The sequence below is a fragment of the Artemia sp. Qi Xiang Cuo genome, chromosome 17, assembly GCF_049724085.1.
Source record: "Artemia sp. Qi Xiang Cuo chromosome 17, ASM4972408v1, whole genome shotgun sequence".
In the NCBI taxonomy this organism is placed as follows: domain Eukaryota; kingdom Metazoa; phylum Arthropoda; class Branchiopoda; order Anostraca; family Artemiidae; genus Artemia; species Artemia sp. Qi Xiang Cuo.
This window is the reverse complement of record NC_142810.1, coordinates 38,395,674-38,414,263: the sequence shown is the minus strand read 5'-3', so window position 1 is coordinate 38,414,263 and position 18,590 is coordinate 38,395,674. Positions and strand designations below refer to the sequence as shown.

The following is an 18,590-nucleotide window of genomic DNA, read 5'->3' as shown; positions in this document are numbered from 1 at the left end:
CCCGGTAAAGACATGAACTATTTTCGTGATATGCTAGAAGACCTAAGAGAGAGAGAGAAAGAGAGAAAAAAAAAAAAAATCAAAACCCATTCCCTTCCGAGTTCGATTATGCCAATTTTTTATGTTGCTTCAATTGCAAATTCCTTCAACTGCTTGGACTCTATAAGGACTAAGCCTTTTGGGTACTTGTCGGTCATTAGAAACACATTGAAGAATTACGCTTAGGTTACATCTCAGAAAACCGGTTTCATAGCTACAAAAACAAGTGATGGATGATACAATGCACTGGAATTAGACAGAATGAATTAGACTTGTATAATTTGGGTTATATATTTGCACATTAGGGGTGGGGGTTAGGTTAGGTTGGGTTAGGTTAGGTTTCCATAATGTTGTTTCTAAAGCATTATTTTATCATCATGTTTGTTATTTTTTATCAGGATTAACCTAGCTTCACTATTTGGGTGTGTTTCCAAAAACCGACAAGTACCGCCTTTTTTATCCCCTTTTCCAAATATACAATCAATACGATTCCTTTTTTTCTCTCTTTTCAAATTTCCAATCAGTTTTCAAAGGTTTTCAAATTTCCGATCCGTTTTCAAAGGTTTTCAAATTTTCTCGGATTGTACTAGCCTACTTGTCGAAAGAAAATGAAAAAATACTGAAACCTCAAAACAGCTAGAATGGATGGAATGAAAAAAGACGCATACAGAGTTATATAATTGTTGAGATCTTACTAAACCTAGCCAACACACAATCAATATTAACAAGGCAATATGAGAAAAAGAGAAAAAAAATCATAACATGTAGACTTACTTAAAACTATCGAAAAAGGGGAAAAGATTTTACCTGGAGAGCAACTGACGAGCATAAATGGCTAAGTATATTTCTTCATATTACTTTTAAAAGTATGAGGGTCAAAGATACTTTGAAAACTATTCAGAACTAGGAACAGATTTTTGTAATGCAAGACGTGAAAAGAAAAATCCGACAGTGATTTAGATGTTATTGATATAATGTTACCAGCCTTTCCCAATTATAGCTATAAATTATGTTACCAGAAACAAACATAATAGCAAAATGTATATTGACATTATTATTCAGGATTAGATGCAGAAACTTGACAATAAAGAAAATAAACCTTAAATTGGAGTAGTAATCAACATTATACTTCTATGGGGCCCCTGGACCAGACAGGTTTCTGGTGGGTACAGTCTGGTTTGGTGGGTATAGTCTGGTTTTATGGGTATAGTCTGGTTTGATGGGTATAGTCTAGTTTGGTTTTTCAAAGAGAGTGACTATCCCCATGCATATAGGTAATACTTCTACAGGGCATTACACCTTTTCAAAGAGATTCAGAGCTCCCTCACATGGCCTTCTGGATTTGCGCGAAGCTATAGAAATTTCAATGTTATTCTATAGAAGCTTTACACCTTTTCAAAGAGATTCAGAGCTGCCTCACATGGCCTTCTGGATTTGCGCGAAGCTATAGCAATTTCTATATTATTCTATAGAAGCTTTACACCTTTTCAAAGAGATTCAGAGCTCCCTCACATGGCCTTCTGGATTTGCGCGAAGCTATAGCAATTTCTATGTTATTCTGGACCTTGTATACACCTTTTCAAAGAGATTCAAAGCTCCCTCACATTGCGTTATACTATGTTCCATATTGTACTAGTTAGGGCTTTGCATAACATGTTATGAAGGACAAGTTTTTCTGAGACAATTTACATAGACCAGATTTCTAGTTCATATATTTTTTGATAACTTGATAGGTGATTTGAATAAAAGGAATTCAAATATTTTGCCTATGAAATAGAAGCTAACTCAATTTGCGAAAAGGTATTCCATTTGCACAACTCTAATCTGATTGAATTGTCGCCCGACAATGAGATGTAATCACTGCTAAGCCTTTTGTTATTGCGAGAAGATTACCCAAATAAATTTGAAAAATGCCTAACGACGAGTCGGAAATGTTTTATTAACATTTGCAAAAAAGGGGTAATAGGATTAGCGAATTGGAGGAGATGGGGTGGTTGTTTACTGTATAATGCAAAATTGATGTTTTGGATAGTATGGTCAATTTAAAATAGTTTTAAAAATAAAAAAAATTAACAAAAAATAGTTGAAAAATGTTTTGAGGGAGAGGGGTTGCGTGGAGGGTTGTGTTGCACGATGGGCTCAGTTAAAGGGAGTACAGTTACATGGAGGTTTAGTTAAATGGGGATCGAGTTGCATGAAGGTTCAGTAGCACGAGGGTTCAGTAGCACGGGGGTTCAGTTGTCCGGGGTTTCGGTTATACAGGGGTTCAGTTACAACATTTTTTCTGATTTTGTATGTTTTCGCAAGAAAATAGCTGGTCTTTAGTAAACTTAGCCATAGCTAGTTGAAACTCTGCATAAATATCTTCATTTTTAGCCTAATTGCGTAGGTACTAAAGAAACATTGAACATTTTTTCTGATTTTGTGTGTTTTCGCAAGAAAATAGCTTGTCTTTAGCCAACTTATCCATAGCTAGTTGAAACTCTGCATAAATATCTTCCTTTTGAGCCTACGTGCGTATGTACTAAAGGATCATTGAACATTTTTTCTGATTTAGTGTTTTTTCGCAAGAAAATAGCTGGTCTTTAGCCAACTTATCCATAGCTAGTTAAAACTCTGAATAATTATCTTCATTTTTAGTCTAATTGCGTAGGTACTAAGGGAAAATTGAACATTTTTTCTGATTTTGTATGTTTTCGCAAGAAAATAGCTTGTCTTTAGCAAACTTAGCCATAGCTAGTTGAAACTGTGCATAAATATTTTAATTTTTAGACTAATTGCGTAGTTATTAAAGGAACATTGAAAATTTTTTCTGATTTTGTATGTTTTCGCACGAAAGTAGCTTGTCATTAGCAAACTTAGCCATAGCTAGATTAAACTGTACATTAATATCTTCATTTTTAGCCTTATTGCGTAGGTACTAAAGGAGAATTGAACATTTTTTCAGATTTTGTATGTTTTCGCAAGAAAATAGCTGGTCTTTAGCATACTTAGCCATAGCTAGTTGAAACTCCGCATAAATATCTTAATTTTTAGCCTAATTGCGTAGGTACTAAAGGAACATTGAACATTTTTCCGATTTTGTGTGTTTTCGCAAGAAAATAGCTGGTCTTTAGCAAACTTAGCCATAGCTAGTTGAAACTCTGCATTAATATCTTCATTTTTAGCCTAATTGCGTAGCTACTAAAGGAACATTGAACATTTTTTCTGATTTTGTGTGTTTTCGCAAGAAAATAGCTGGTCTCTAGCAAACTTAGCCATAGCTAGTTGAAACTGTGCATAAATATCTTCATTTTTAGCCTAATTGCGTAGGTACTAAAGGAACATTGAACATTTTTTCTGATTTTGTGTGTTTTCACAAGAAAATAGCTTGTCTTTAGCAAACTTAGCCATAGCTAGTTGAAACTGTGCATAAATATCTTCATTTTTAGACTAATTGCGTAGGTACTAAAGGAACATTGAACATTTTTCCTGATTTTGTGTCTTTTTGAAAGAAAATAGCTTGTCTTTAGCCAACTTAGCCATAGCTAGTTGAAACTGTGCATAAATATTTTAATTTTTAGCCTAATTGCGTAGGTATTAAAGGAACATTGAAAATTTTTTCTGATTTTGTGTGTTTTTGCAAGAAAGTAGCTTGTATTTAGAAAACTTATCCATTACTAGTTGAAACTGTGCATAAATATCTTCATTTTAAGCCTAATTGCGAAGGAACTAAAGGAACATTGAAAATTTTTTCTGATTTTGTATGTTTTCGCAAGAAAATAGGTGGTCTTTAGCAAAATTAGCCATAGCTAGTTGAAATACTGCATAAATATCTTCATTTTTAGCCTAATTGCGTAGGTACTAAAGGAACATTGAACATTTTTTCTGAAAATTTAATTCAAGAAATTATGAAAAAATTCTCAGTAAGTAACAATTTCTTTCTTGAAGTCAACTCTTGGATACACAATACAGAGATTTCATTCAAGAAACTATGAAAATATTTTTAAGTAAGTGCAACATTCTTTATTGATTTCACCTCTAGGATACACAGTAGAGATACTTCATTCAATAAATTATGAAAAAATCGCAAGAAAGTCACAAACTCTCTATTGTTTTCCTTTCTTGGATATACAATACGGAAATTTCATTCAATAAATTATGAAAAAATTGTAAGTAAGTAACAGACTCTTTCTTGAAGTCACCTCTTGGATACACAATACACAATACGGAAATTTCATTTAAGAAATTATGACAAAATTGTAAGCAAGTAACAAACTCTTTCCTGAAGTCACCTCTTGGATACACAATGCAGAAACTTCATTTAAGAAACTATGAAAAAATTGTAAGTAAGTAACAAATTCTTTGTTGAAGTCACCTCTTGGATACACAATACAGAAACTTCATTAAAGAAATTATGAAAAAATTGTGACTAAGTAGCAAATTCTTTCTTGAATTCACCTGTTGGATAAACAAAAATACATTTCGTTCAAGAAATTATGACAAAATTCTAAGTAAGTAACAAACTCTTTATTGTTTTCACGAATTAGATATACGATGTAGAAATTTAATTCAAGAAATTATGAAAAAATTCTCATTAAGTAACAATTTCTTTCTTGAAGTCAACTCTTGGATATACAATACGGAAATTTCATTCAAGAAGCAAGCAACAAACTCTTTCCTGAAGTCACCTCTTGGATACACAATGCAGAAACTTCATTTAAGAAAACTATGAAAAAAATTGTAAGTAAGTAAGTAACAAATTCTTTCTTGAAGTCACCTCTTGGATACACAATACAGAAATTTCATTAAAGAAATTATAAAAAAAAATGTAAGTAAGTAGCAAATTCTTTCTTGAATTCACCTGCTGGATAAATAAAGACATTTCTATTCGGGAATTATGACAAAATTCTAAGTAAGTAAAAAACTCGTTATTGTTAACACGACTTAGATACACAATGTAGAAATTTAATTCAAGAAATTATGAAACAATTCTAAGTAAATAACAATTTCTTTCTTTAAGTCAACTCTTTGATACACAATACGGAAATTTCATTCAAGAAGCAAGTAACAAACTCTTTCCTGAAGTCACCTCTTGGATACACAATGCAGAAACTTCATTTAAGAAAACTATGAAAAAATTGTAAGTAAGTAAGTAACGAATTCTTTCTTGAAGTCACCTCTTGGATACACAATACAGAAATTTCATTAAAGAAATTATAAAAAAAAATTGTAAGAAAGTAGCAAATTCTTTCTTGAATTCACCTGCTGGATAAACAAAGACATTTAGTTCAAGAAATTATGACAAAATTCTAAGTAAGTAACAAACTCTTTATTGTTTTCACGACTTAGACACACGATTTAGAAGTTGAGTTCAAGAAATTATTAAGCAATTCTCAGTATGTAACAATTTTTTTCTTGAAGTCAACTCTTGGATACACAATACGGAAATTTCATTCAAGAAATTATGAAAATATTTGTAAGTAAGTAACAAACTCTTTATTGATTTCACCTCTTGGACATACAGTACAGATAGTTCATTCAAGAAATTATGAAAAAATCGCAAGTAAGTAACAGACTCTTTAATGTTTTCACCTCTTGGATATACAATACGGAAATTTCATTCAATAAATTATAAAAAAATTGTAAGCAAGTTACAAACTCCTGAAGTCACCTCCTGGATACGCAATACACAATACGGAAATTTCATTTAAGAAATTATGAAAAAATTGTAAGCAAGTAACAAACTCTTTCTTGAAGTTACCTCTTGGATACACAATGCAAAAACTTCATTTAAGAAACTATGAAAAAATTGTAAGTAAGTAACAAATTCTTTCTTGAAGTCACCTCTTGGAAACACAATAAAGAAATTTCATTAAAGAAATTATGAAAAAATTGTAACTAAGTAGCAAATTCTTTCTTGAATTCACCTGCTGGATAAACAAAAAGACATTTCGTTCAAGAAATTATGACAAAATTCTAAGTAAGTAAAAATTTCTTTCTTGAAGTCAACTCTTGAATACACAATACGGAAATTTCATTCAAGAAATTACGAAAATATTTGTAAGTAAGTAACAAACTCTTTATTGATTTCACCTCTTGGATATACAGTACAGATACTTCATTCAAGAAATTATGATAAAATCGCAAGTAAGTAACTTTTTTTTCTCTCTTTATCACAAACAATTTTCACTTAGATAAACGATGTAGAAATTTAATTCAAGAAATTATGAAAAAATTCACAGTAAGTAACAATTTCTTTCTTGAAGTCAACTCTTGGATACACAATACGGAAATTTCATTCAAGAAAATATGAAAGTATTTGTAAGTAAGTAACAAACTCTTTATTGATTTCACCTCTTGAATATACAGTACAGATACTTCATTCAAGAAACGTGATTAAACATGTTTTGAAACTACATGCTATTTGCATGCCTTTCCTTGGCACCTTTCCAAACGAGCAGGGATTCCCCACTGGTTCCTACACATTGCAAAAAAGTGAGCAGTTCGAAAACTCCTCGTTTTAAACCAGACTGGTTTTTTAGACAACACCTATTTTTTAGGGACCAATCAGACAGCGGAGGTTGCTCAATATACAATAACTTGATTGGTGATTGGTTACACACCGCGACGGCGCATACATAGTGAGAGAGACATGCAAAGTCGACGGCGCATACATAGTGAGAGACATGCAAAGTTGACATAGCTTTATTTCATTTTTTTAAGGTTAATTTAGACGAGGTTACGTGCGCGCACGTAACCTCGAAGTACTGGGAATTTTTTCATAATTTCTTGAATTAAATTTCTACATCGTGTAGCTAAGTGAAAATTGTTTGTGATAAAGAGAGAAAAAAAAGTTACTTACTTGCGATTTTATCATAATTTCTTGAATGAAGTATCTGAACTGTATATCCAAGAGGTGAAATCAATAAAGAGTTTGTTACTTACTTACAAATATTTTCGTAATTTCTTGAATGAAATTTCCGTATTATGTATTCAAGAGTTGACATCAAGAACGAAATTGTTACTTACTGAGAATTTTTTCATAATTTCTTGAATTTAATTTCTACATCGTATATCTAAGTCGTGAAAACAATTAAGAGTTTGTTACTTACTTAGAATTTTGTCATGATTTCTTGAACGAAATGTCTTTTTGTTTATCCAACAGGTGAGTTCAAGAAAGAATTTGCTACTTAGTTACAATTTTTTCATAATTTCTTGAATGAAATTTCTGTATTGTGTATCCAAGAGGTGACTTCAAGAAAGAATTTGTTACTTACTTACAATTTTTTCATAGTTTCTTAAATGAAGTTTCTGCATTGTGTATCCAAGAGATGACTTCAAGAAAGAGTTTGTTACTTGCTTACAATTTTTTCATAATTTCTTAAATGAAATTTCCGTATTGTGTATTGCGTATCCAAGACGTGACTTCAGGAAAGAGTCTGTTACTTGCTTACAATTTTTTCATAATTCATTGAATGAAATTTCCGTATTGTATATCCAAGAGGTGAAAACACTAAAGAGTTTGTTACTTACTTGCGATTTTTTCATAATTTCTTGAATGAACTATCTGTACTGTATGTCCAAGAGGTGAAATCAATAAAGAGTTTGTTACTTACTTACAAATATTTTCATAATTTCTTGAATGAAATTTCCGTATTGTGCATCCAAGAGGTGACTTCAAGAAAGAATTTGTTACTTACTTACTTACAATTTTTTTCATAGTTTTCTTAAATGAAGTTTCTGTATTGTGTATCCAAGAGGTGACTTCAGGAAAGAGTTTGTTATTTGCTTCTTGAATGAAATTTCCGTATTGTGTATCAAAGAGTTGACTTCAAGAAAGAAATTGTTACTTACTGAGAATTTTTTCATAATTTCTTGAATTAAATTTCTAAATCATGTATCTAAGACGTGTAAACAATAAAGAGTTTGTTACTTACTTAGAATTTTGTCATAATTTCTTGAACGAAATATCTTTGTTTATCCAGCAGGTGAAGTCAAGAGAGAATTTGCTACTTACTTACATTTTTTTTATAATTTCTTTAATGAAATTTCTGTATTGTGTATCCAAGAGGTGACTTCAAGAAAGAATTTGTTACTTACTTACTTACAATTTTTTTCATTGTTTTCTTAAATGAAGTTTCTGCATTGTGTATCCAAGAGGTGACTTCAGGAAAGAGTTTGTTACTTGCTTCTTGAATGAAATTTCCGTATTGTGTATCCAAGATTTGACTTCAAGAAAGAAATTGTTACTTACTGAGAATTTTTTCATAATTTCTTGAATTTAATTTCTACATTGTATATCTAATTCGTGAAAACAATAAAGAGTTTGTTACTTACTTAGAATTTTGTCATAATTTCTTGAACGAAATGTCTTTTTTGTTTATCCAACAGGTGAATTCAAGAAAGAATTTGCTACTTAGTTACAATTTTTTCATAATTTCTTTAATGAAATTTCTGTATTGTGTATCCAAGAGGTGACTTCAAGAAAGAATTTGTTACTTACTTACAATTTTTTCATAGTTTCTTAAATGAAGTTTCTGAATTGTGTATCCAAGAGGTGAATTCAGGAAAGATTTTGTTACTTGCTTAAAATTTTTTCATAATTTATTAAATGAAATTTCCGTATTGTGTATTGCGTATCCAAGAGGTGACTTCAGGAAAGAGTTTGTTACTTGCTTACAATTTTTTCATAATTTCTTAAATGAAATTTCCGTATTGTATATCCAAGAGGTGAAAACAATGAAGTTTGTTACTTACTTGCGTTTTTTTCATAATTTCTTGAATGAAGTATCTGTACTGTATATCCAAGAGGTGAAATCAATAAAGAGTTTGTTACTTACTTACAAATATTTTCATAATTTCTTGAATGAAATTTCCGTATTGTGTATCCAAGAGTTGACTTCAAGAAAGAAATTGTTACTTACTGAGAATTTTTTCAGAAATTCTTGAATTAAATTTTCAGAAAAAATGTTCAATGTTCCCTTAGTATCTACGCAATTAGGCTAAAAATGAAGATATTTATGCACAGTTTCAACTAGCTATGGCTAAGTTTGCTAAAGACCACCTATTTTCTTGCGAAAACATACAAAATCAGAAAAAATGTTCAATGTTCCTTTAGTACCTACGCAATTAGGCTAAAAATGAAGATATTTATGCAGAGTTTCAACTAGCTATGGCTAAGTTTGCTAAAGACCAGCTATTTTCTTGCCAAAACACACAAAATCAGAAAAAATGTTCAATGTTCCTTTAGTACCTACGCAATTAGGCTAAAAATTAAAATATTTATGCAGAGTTTCAACTACTTATGGCTAAGTTTGCTAAAGACCAGCTATTTTCTTGCGAAAACACACAAAATCAGAAAAATGTTCAATGTTCCTTTAGTAACGTACGCAATTAGGCTAAAAATGAAGATATTTATACACCGTTTCAACGATCAATGGTTAAGGTAGCTTAAGACAAGCGATTTTCTTGTAAAAACACACAAAATCAGGAGATGTGTTCAATGTTCCTGAAGTATCTAGTCAATTTGGCAAAAAACGAAGATATTTATGCACAGTTTCAACTATCTATGGCTAAGTTTGCTAAAGACAAGCTATTTTCTTGCAAAAACATACAAAATCAGAAAAAATTTGGAATGTTCCTTTAGTACCTACGCAATTAGGCTAACAATGAAGATATTTATGCAGAGTTTCAACTAGCTATGGCTAAGTTTGCTAAAGACAAGCTATTTTCTTGTGAAAACACACAAAATCAGAAAAAATTTTCAATGTTCCTTTAGTAGCTACGCAATTAGGCTAAAAATTAAAATATTTTTGCAGAGTTTCAACTAGCTATGGCTAAGTTTGCTAAAGACCAGCTATTTTCTTGCGAAAACATACAAAATCAGAAAAAATGTTCAATTTTCCTTTAGTACCTACGCAATTAGGCTAAAAATGAAGATATTTATGCAGAGTTTCAACTAGCTATGGCTAACTTTGCTAAAGACCAGCTATTTTCGTGCGAAAACACACAAAATCAGAAAAAATGTTCAATTTCCCTTTAGTACCTACGCAATTAGGATAAAAATTAAAATATTTATGCAGAGTTTCAACTAGCTATGGCTAAGTTTGCTAAAGACAAATTATTTTCTTGCGAAAACACACAAAATCAGAAAAAATATTCAATGTTTCTTTACTACCTACGTAATTAGACTAAAAATGAAGATATTTATGCAGAGTTTCAACTAGCTATGGCTAAGTTTGCTAAAGACCAGCTATTTTCTTGCGAAAACACACAAAATTAGAAAAAATATTCAATGTTCCTTTAGTACCTACGCAATTAGGCTAAAAATGAAGATATTTATGCAGAGTTTCAACTAGCTATGGCTAAGTTTGCTAAAGACCAGCTATTTTCTTACGAAAATATACAAAATCAGAAAAAATGTTGAATGTTCCCTTAGTACCTACGCAATTAGGCTAAAATGAAGATATTTATGCAGAGTTTCAACTAGCTATGGCTAAGTTTGCTAAAGACCAGCTATTTTCTTGCGAAAACATACAAAATCAGAAAAAATGTTCAATTTTCCTTTAGTACCTACGCAATTAGGCTAAAAATGAAGATATTTATGTAGAGTTTCAACTAGCTATGGCTAAGTTTGCTAAAGACCAGCTATTTTCTTGCGAAAACAAACAAAATCAGAAAAAATGTTCAATGTTCCTTTAGTACCTACGCAATTAGGCTAAAAACTAAAATATTTATGCAGAGTTTCAACTAGCTATGGCTAAGTTTGCTAAAGACCAGCTATTTTCTTACGAAAATATACAAAATCAGAAAAAATGTTGAATGTTCCCTTAGTACCTACGCAATTAGGCTAAAATGAAGATATTTATGCAGAGTTTCAACTAGCTATGGCTAAGTTTGCTAAAGACCAGCTATTTTCTTGCAAAAACACACAAAATCAGAAAAAATGTTCAATGTTCCTTTAGTACCTACGCAATTAGGCTAAAAATTAAGATATTTATGCAGAGTTTCAACTAGCTATGGCTAAGTTTGCTAAAGACCAGCTATTTTCTTGCGAAAACATACAAAATCAGAAAAAATGTTCAATGTTCCTTTATTACCTACTCAATTAGGCTAAAAATGAAGATATTTATGCAGAGTTTCAACTAGCTATGGCTAAGTTTGCTAAAGACCAGCTATTTTCTTGCGAAAACAAACAAAATCAGAAAAAATGTTCAATGTTCCTTTAGTACCTACGCAATTAGGCTAAAAACTAAAATATTTATGCAGAGTTTCAACTAGCTATGGCTAAGTTTGCTAAAGACCAGCTATTTTCTTGCGAAAACATACAAAATCAGAAAATATGTTCAATTTTCCCTTAGTACGTACGCAACGAGACTAAAAATGAATAGATTTTTTCACAGTTTCAACTATTAATGGCTTATTTTTCGAAATAACATATATTTTCTTGGCTAAAACACACGAACTAAGAAAAAATGTTCAATGTTCATTTAGTGGCTACACGCTGAAACTAAAAATTAAGATATTTATGTACAGTTTCAACTAGATATGGCTAAATTTGGTAATTACAAGATATTGTCCTGCGAAAACAGACAAAATAAGAAAAAATGTTCAATGTTACTTTAGTAAATACGCATTTAGGATAAAAATAAAGATATTTATGCAGAGTTTCAACTAGCTATGGCTAAGTTTGCTAAAGACAAGCTATTTTCTTGCGAAAACACACAAAATCAGAAAAAATGTTGTAACTGAACCCCTGTATAACCGAAACCCCGGACAACTGAACCCCCGTGCAACTCAACCCTCGTGCTACTGAACCCTCAGGCAACTCGATCCCCATTTAACTAAACCTCCATGTAACTGTACTCCCTTTAACTTAACCCATCGTGCAACTCAACCCTCCATGCAACCCATCTCCCTCAAAACACTTTTCAACCATTTCTTGTTAAATTTTTTTATTTCTAAAACTATTTTAAATTGACAATACTCTCCAAAACATCACTTGTGTATTATGCAGCACATAACCACCCCATCTCCTCCAATTCGCAAATCCCATTACCCCTTTTTTGCAAATGTTAATCAAACATTTCCGACTCGTCGTTAGGCATTTTCAAATTTATTTGGGTAATCTTCTCGCAATAACAAAAGGCTTAGCAGTGATTACATCTCATTGTCGGGTGACGATTCAATCAGATCAGAGTTGTGCAAATGGAATACCTTTTCGCAAATTGAGTTAGCTTCTATTTCATAGGCAAAATATTTGAATTCCTTTTATTCAAATCACCTATCAAGTTATCAAAAAATATATGAACGAGAAATCTGGTTTATGTAAAGTGTGTCAGAAAAACTTGTCCTTCATAACATGTTATGCAAAGCCCTAACTAGAACAAGATGGAACATAGTATAATGCAATGTGAGGGAGCTCTGAATCTCTTTTAAAAGGTGTATACAAGGTCCAGAATAACATAGAAATTGCTATAGCTTCGCGCAAATCCAGAAGGGCATGTGAGGGAGCTCTGAATCTCTTTGAAAAGATGTATACAAGGTCCAGAATAACATAGAAATTGCTATAGCTTCGCGCAAATCCAGAAGGCCATGTGAGGGAGCTCTGAATCTCTTTGAAAAGGTGTATACAAGGTCCAGAATAACATAGAAATTGCTATAGCTTCGCGCAAATCCAGAAGGCCATGTGAGGGAGCTCTGAATTTCTTTGAAAAGGTGTAAAGCTTCTATAGAATAACATTTAAATTGCTATAGCTTCGCGCAAATCCAGAAGGCCATGTGAAGGAGCTCTGAATCTCTTTGAAAAGGTGTAAAGCTTCTATAGAATAACATAGAAATTGCTATAGCTTCGCTCAAATCCAGAAGGCCATGTGAGGGAGCTCTGAATCTCTTTGAAAAGGTGTAAAGCCCTGTAGAAGTATTACCTATATGCATAGGGATAGTCACTCTCTTTGAAAAACCAAACCAGACTATACCCATCAAACCAGACTGTACCCACCAAACCAGACTATACCCACCAAACCAGACTGTACCCACCAGAAACCTGTCTGGTACAGGGGCCCCATAGAAGTATAATGTTGATTACTGCTAATTGGCACTATAATTAGTTGATTATTAAATTGATATTTATGTTACATGTTTGAGATATTTTATAATTGCAGTTTATACTTTAATAGTTTGCATCCTTGCACTCCACTTTGATACACTCAGAAAAGAAAATGAAAAATAAAAGCTCTAAAAAGGGTGTATAATGTTAATTCCTAAAAAGAACAAAAAAAAAACACAACAATGCTACCTTTTCGTGATTATTTCAGTGGCATGTTCAACATATTTTTCAGAAAGGCTGTACAAATCTGTCGGCTGTTCTAGAACTGTCTCATTTCCAACTAAAGGTAGAGCAATATCTGGAAAACAAGGTGGCCCTGACATTGGTATATTTTCATCGATTTTTCCACAAGGGCCACAAGACGGTAAATCGCTTCCAGTTCTATCGACGCAACCCATTCCATTACTATATGGAATACCGTAGTAAGAATCAAAGCCATGTTGAAGTGGGTGATGACCTTTAGAGAAGCCAAGATGCCATTTACCTAAAAAGGGTCAAAAATTACCGTTTGATAGTTTTACCAGCTGAATGCTTAGAATGAAACTAAACACACGACTTAAAAAGTATAATTCAGGGATTTATAGAATTTATGATTTTTATTTTTATAGAAGATGGGGCAAAACCATTGCAAGGGAGGAGATCTACTGTAGAACATGTGTTTGATTTAATTATTTTTTAACCCAATAAGCAACAGATGCAGTATCGTTTTGGCGTCTGTTCAATGCAGTGCGATTCATTCCAATTTGGATATATTTAACCCATACCGCAATCGCAGCGAAAGAGACTGTCAATAAGCGATAAGTTGTTCTTCTTGTATTTTGTTAAGTAGGGAATTGTTTTAGTGAGGAAAAAAGAAAGGGGTAAAAAGGGAAAGAAGGAAAGGGAAAAAGAGGAAGAAAAAAAGGGGAAGGAAGGAAAGGAAGAGCACGGAAAAAAGGGGCTTTTTTTTTTTTTTTTTTTTTTTTTTTTTTTTAAAGGGATATTTAATATGGGGAAGGCAACAGTGTGTTTCAGTTTTAGAGCAGTACCAGAAAATATAGCCCAAGAGATTTTAGAGCTGGGTATACATCGATGGCTAAAATCTCTAAACCTGAATGCTGGAAATGTGCGAGCGATAGATTCTGATGATTTTAGAAAGCTTGGCATAGTCCGTGTCACGCTGGCGTCCCCCGTTATTGCAGATACGATGTGCGAACAATGGAAATAAGAAGACCTAAAATTTGATTACAATAACGAAAGACATCCTGTTACGTGCGACAGAGTAGGGAAAAGACCAGTTGTGGTTACTCTGAGGCGCGTACCGGGTGAGGCACCAGAGCAGGATCTCGCAGTAGTCCTTGCAGGCTCCGGAGGAGTTTTAAATATTCGAAGGAAAGAATACGAAGGAATATGACTAATTTGAAGTTTTCACTGGCCGTGCAAAAGCTTTCATGAATATAAAAAAAGATATTCCTCTATCAATGATGTGAAAAAATGAGAAAATATTTGTTCGTTACGAAACGCAACCCAAATTTTGCTTTATCTGCCATGAGGCTAGCCACGAAGCTGAGCACTGCCCAAAAAAAAGAAAAACTCGAACTGGATCAGTGGTTTGGAACCAAGAGAACAGTAGATCATTAACAGATCACCTCGATTTCCCCCCCACTACCACCGAACCCCACAAATCACCAAAAGCACCAAAATTTGCAAGGACTCACTCCAGTTGTTTCAAAAACGCCTGACTTTCGAACTCCAGAGATCCAAAAGCTTACCCCGTCACAGGCAGTAGATATGGTCCTACAAGCTCTAGGAAACTTAACCAACGAACAGACCACAAACCAAACAGAAAAAAACCCGGAAAGTACAGAAAACAGGATAGCGGAGCCTAAAGGGGAAGTAACTAAAGAGAAACCAAAAAGAGAAATCCAAAGACTGATAGCAAAAAGAAAATGAACAGAAGACTTAATGCAGGGCATCAGTCCTGCCCCAGGAAAGAAAAAGGAAACTCCCAAAAGACAACTAAGCAATTCTTCACTAGTAGAAGAAAGTGAGAGGCCTGAAAAGAAAAAAGGGGCAAATATACCTACAAGGAAATGAACTTGAACATAAGAACATTGAACTTAAATGGTTTAAAGCAATTGAAGCGGCAAGAAATGTTTTTAGATTACCTAAAGAGATCAAGCTGGGACGTCCTAGCCCTACAAGAACTAGACACTCCGAAAATAAAAAACTTGCAAAAGTTACGATACATGCTTTTCACCGCAGGCGCAACACATGACACAGGCTTCATTATAAAAGAGGAATTAGAAGTGAATCCAGAGGATTTTGCATACGAGGAAGATGGTAAAATATTTTCTATGAAACTTGACCCTGGAGTGGAATGACCCTTGTAAATGTACACATGCCATCAGGCACCAATAATGCAAAGGAGAGAGTTTTTGTAACTGAAACAATACTACCAAAGTACACACCACTAAATGGAAAAATAGTCTTACTGGGAGATTTTAACTGCGTATTAAGAGAAGACGACATTTCGGTAAAAAATAAGAAAATTGCATGTAGACGTATAAATGAAACGCTTAAAAAATTTATTCAGACTTACAGTTTACTAGATGTGTGGATAGAAAAAAACAATAGCATATCTTTTACAAGAGTGGGAACTCGCAGCGCAAGCCGTATTGACAGAATTTATGTAACATCCGGAATGGAAAAATTAATTAGTCAAGTGATACACGAACATGTAACTTTTTCTGATCACTATGCTGTGCGAATGATTATTGGAAAACAAACAAAAGATCAAATAGTAAAGCCTGTTTTTTGGAAGCTGTACCAAGACTCGCTTACAGATAGGTGGGTAAGGAATCAAGTCAAAGGTAAAATCCTGTATTTTATGGAAAAAGAAAAAAAATCAAAAAGTCAACTATAGAAGTGTTTTAATATTAAAAGGGAGAGAGAAAATTTCAAAATAAAATTATAAAGAAAAATAAAATCACAAAAAACGACACATGAGAGTCACTTGAAAAGAGTTCTCACACAACATAAAGTGTAAATAGATGGGAATGAAAACAGCACAATTATCGAGTATCAGGAAATTAAAAACGAACTAAAAAAACTGGAAAATGAGCGTTTTGAATATTGGAAAAAAACCAATCGACTAAGCGAAATATATGAAGGGGAGCAAATTAGTCTAGCAATGATCCAGAAAGCAAAAATAAAAAGAGAAGAAAATATAATGAAACGGTTGAAACAAGATGATGGAAAAATAATCGAAGAAGAGACACAAATCCGTTTGCAAGTCCGGGACTACTACCGAAAGATACATAAGAGAAAAGAGAATCTGATCATTGGAAGGTTTCTTTTTACAAGGTTTCTGCGCCACAAATGAAGTAGCCGACCATGAAAATGAACTTTTATGTGAGAATATTACGGAACAGGAACTAAAAAGAGCTCTGAAAGAAACAAAGAGTAGGAAAGCCCCAGGAAAGGATGGCCTCGGATATCAGTTTTACAAACTATTTTATAGGGAAATATCTGAAACGCTTTCAGGGGCGATGAATGAAATGATAAAAAAAGGAGCAGACAAAACCCAAACACTAGCAGTGATTACTTTGGTCACAAAACAAGGAGACCCAGAGAAACTGGAAAATTGGAGACCGATTTCGCTACTGCCCTGCGATACTCGATTAGTTTCAAAAATATTGACTAATCGTCTAAAGGAGATTATTGGGAAGATAATAGGAGAGACTCAATACGGTGGGATAAAAGGCCGGAAAATACAGCATTTACTTAGAATTCTGAGAGATCTATTCCTGGAAAAAGAAGAAGAGCTTTTAAAACGTGAGCTTTCGTGTGCATGATTCTGCATAGAATTAATTAAAGCATATGACTCGGTAGAGAGAGAAATGTTATGGATTTTGATGAAAGAGAAATTTTCTTTTTGTAAAGAGTTTATAAATTTTTTAAGAACCTATATATAAATGCTACAGGCCAGATTGTTTTGAATGGAGAAAAGACGAGACAATTCCCCCTTGAAATTGGTTTAAGACAAGGAGACCCGAGCTCGTCGTATCTTTTTGAGATTTACCTTGATCCTTTAATAAAATATATTGAAGCACGTATTACAGGTATACCCATTCGCGAGGCAAAGGTACTCAAGTCAGCGGCTTATGTAGACGACGCAACTTTCTTAGCGAATGGATCTCAAGATGTACTGGAAGTAACTCGAGCCCTGAGATGGTATGAACAACATTATAAGTTAAAGATCCACAAGAAAAAGAGCAACATGCTACCTCTAAGTGATAATGAAAAATGGAAAAAGAGCTTGGAAAATGTTTCTTGGTTACCAGTCGTGACGTCGACGAAAATACTTGGAGTTAATATTAGCACAGAAGGCAACATGTGGCAGAAGGCATGGTCTAAGAAAGTAGCAGAAATTCAGTACATGCTAAATGGCAATGAAAAAATCGGTCTTTAACAGTATTCCACAGAGCAACATACATAAATATTTATTGCATCACCTGATCTCCTCTATCTTGCACCAAGAACCCCCCTCCCTGAGTTCCTGGTGACAGACATCGAGACACATATTTGGATGTGTTTATGGCATGGTAAGGTTGAAAAACTAAACAAGGGAATGCTTTATCAACATAAAGATAAAGGTGGAAATGGAGTTTTGGATTTTCGGTCAGCCTGCAAGAACTTCCTAATAAGAAATACCATTGACTCCCTAAATGGAGGAAATCATTCTATTTTAATGAGAGAGTGGCTAATAAAAGCACTGAATGAAGAAGATTTTCCAGAAACAAAGATCCCAATGTATGCACGAAACATTTTTAAAGTTATACAACAGGCAAAAGAAACTGGCCTGTTAGAAGTAGAGGAAAAAATGAAAAAACGTGAAATTGGAAATTTGCTGGAATTGACAGGAAATGAACCAATTTATCATGTAAAGGAAAAAGAACCTTTTATAAATTTTGAAACAGCATTTAGTAACCTCCACGCCTTCCCCATGGAAACAAAGGTGAGAGAAGTTATGTTTATGATAATACATAGGATTATGCCGTATAGAGAGAGAATTGCACGATTTATTAGAAGTGAAAACCCAAGGTTTCACCTCTGTTCAGAGGTGGTACTAGATGGACTGTCTCATGAATTTTTGGAGTGTGAGAAAAACGAAAATATTTATAATTTTGCTTTTGAGACAGTAAGAAATTTAGATGTGAGTATAGAAAGCGAGGAGGATAAAAAAAGGATTATAAAGTTAGATATAAGGGGACAAATGGAGGATAAAAAGAAAAATATGGTGTGTTTTATAGTAGGAAATTTATGCCGGTATGTATGGAGTAGAAGAAAAAGAAAGGAACAAATAAATATCAATATTTTAAAAAAGTTTTTGGATATAGAAGTAGATTTTTTTAGAATAAGTAATGGATTTGAGAAATATTTTGAAATGAACATTTATTAAATTTTTTTTTTTTTTTTT

The 18,590-nt window shown here is 33.0% G+C and overlaps 1 protein-coding gene across 2 annotated transcripts in view; it reads right to left on the bottom strand.

Annotated features, from left to right (window-relative positions):
- Positions 1-18,590, bottom strand: part of LOC148942175 (arylsulfatase G-like) — a 183,153-nt gene that overhangs the window by 64,063 nt on the left and 100,500 nt on the right. For both annotated transcript variants that reach the window (XM_089102945.1, XM_089102947.1), the window contains exon 3: positions 13,319-13,613. In XM_089102945.1, coding sequence (XP_088959071.1) covers positions 13,319-13,613 — 295 coding nt within the window. The remainder of the gene's footprint in view (positions 1-13,318; positions 13,614-18,590) is intronic.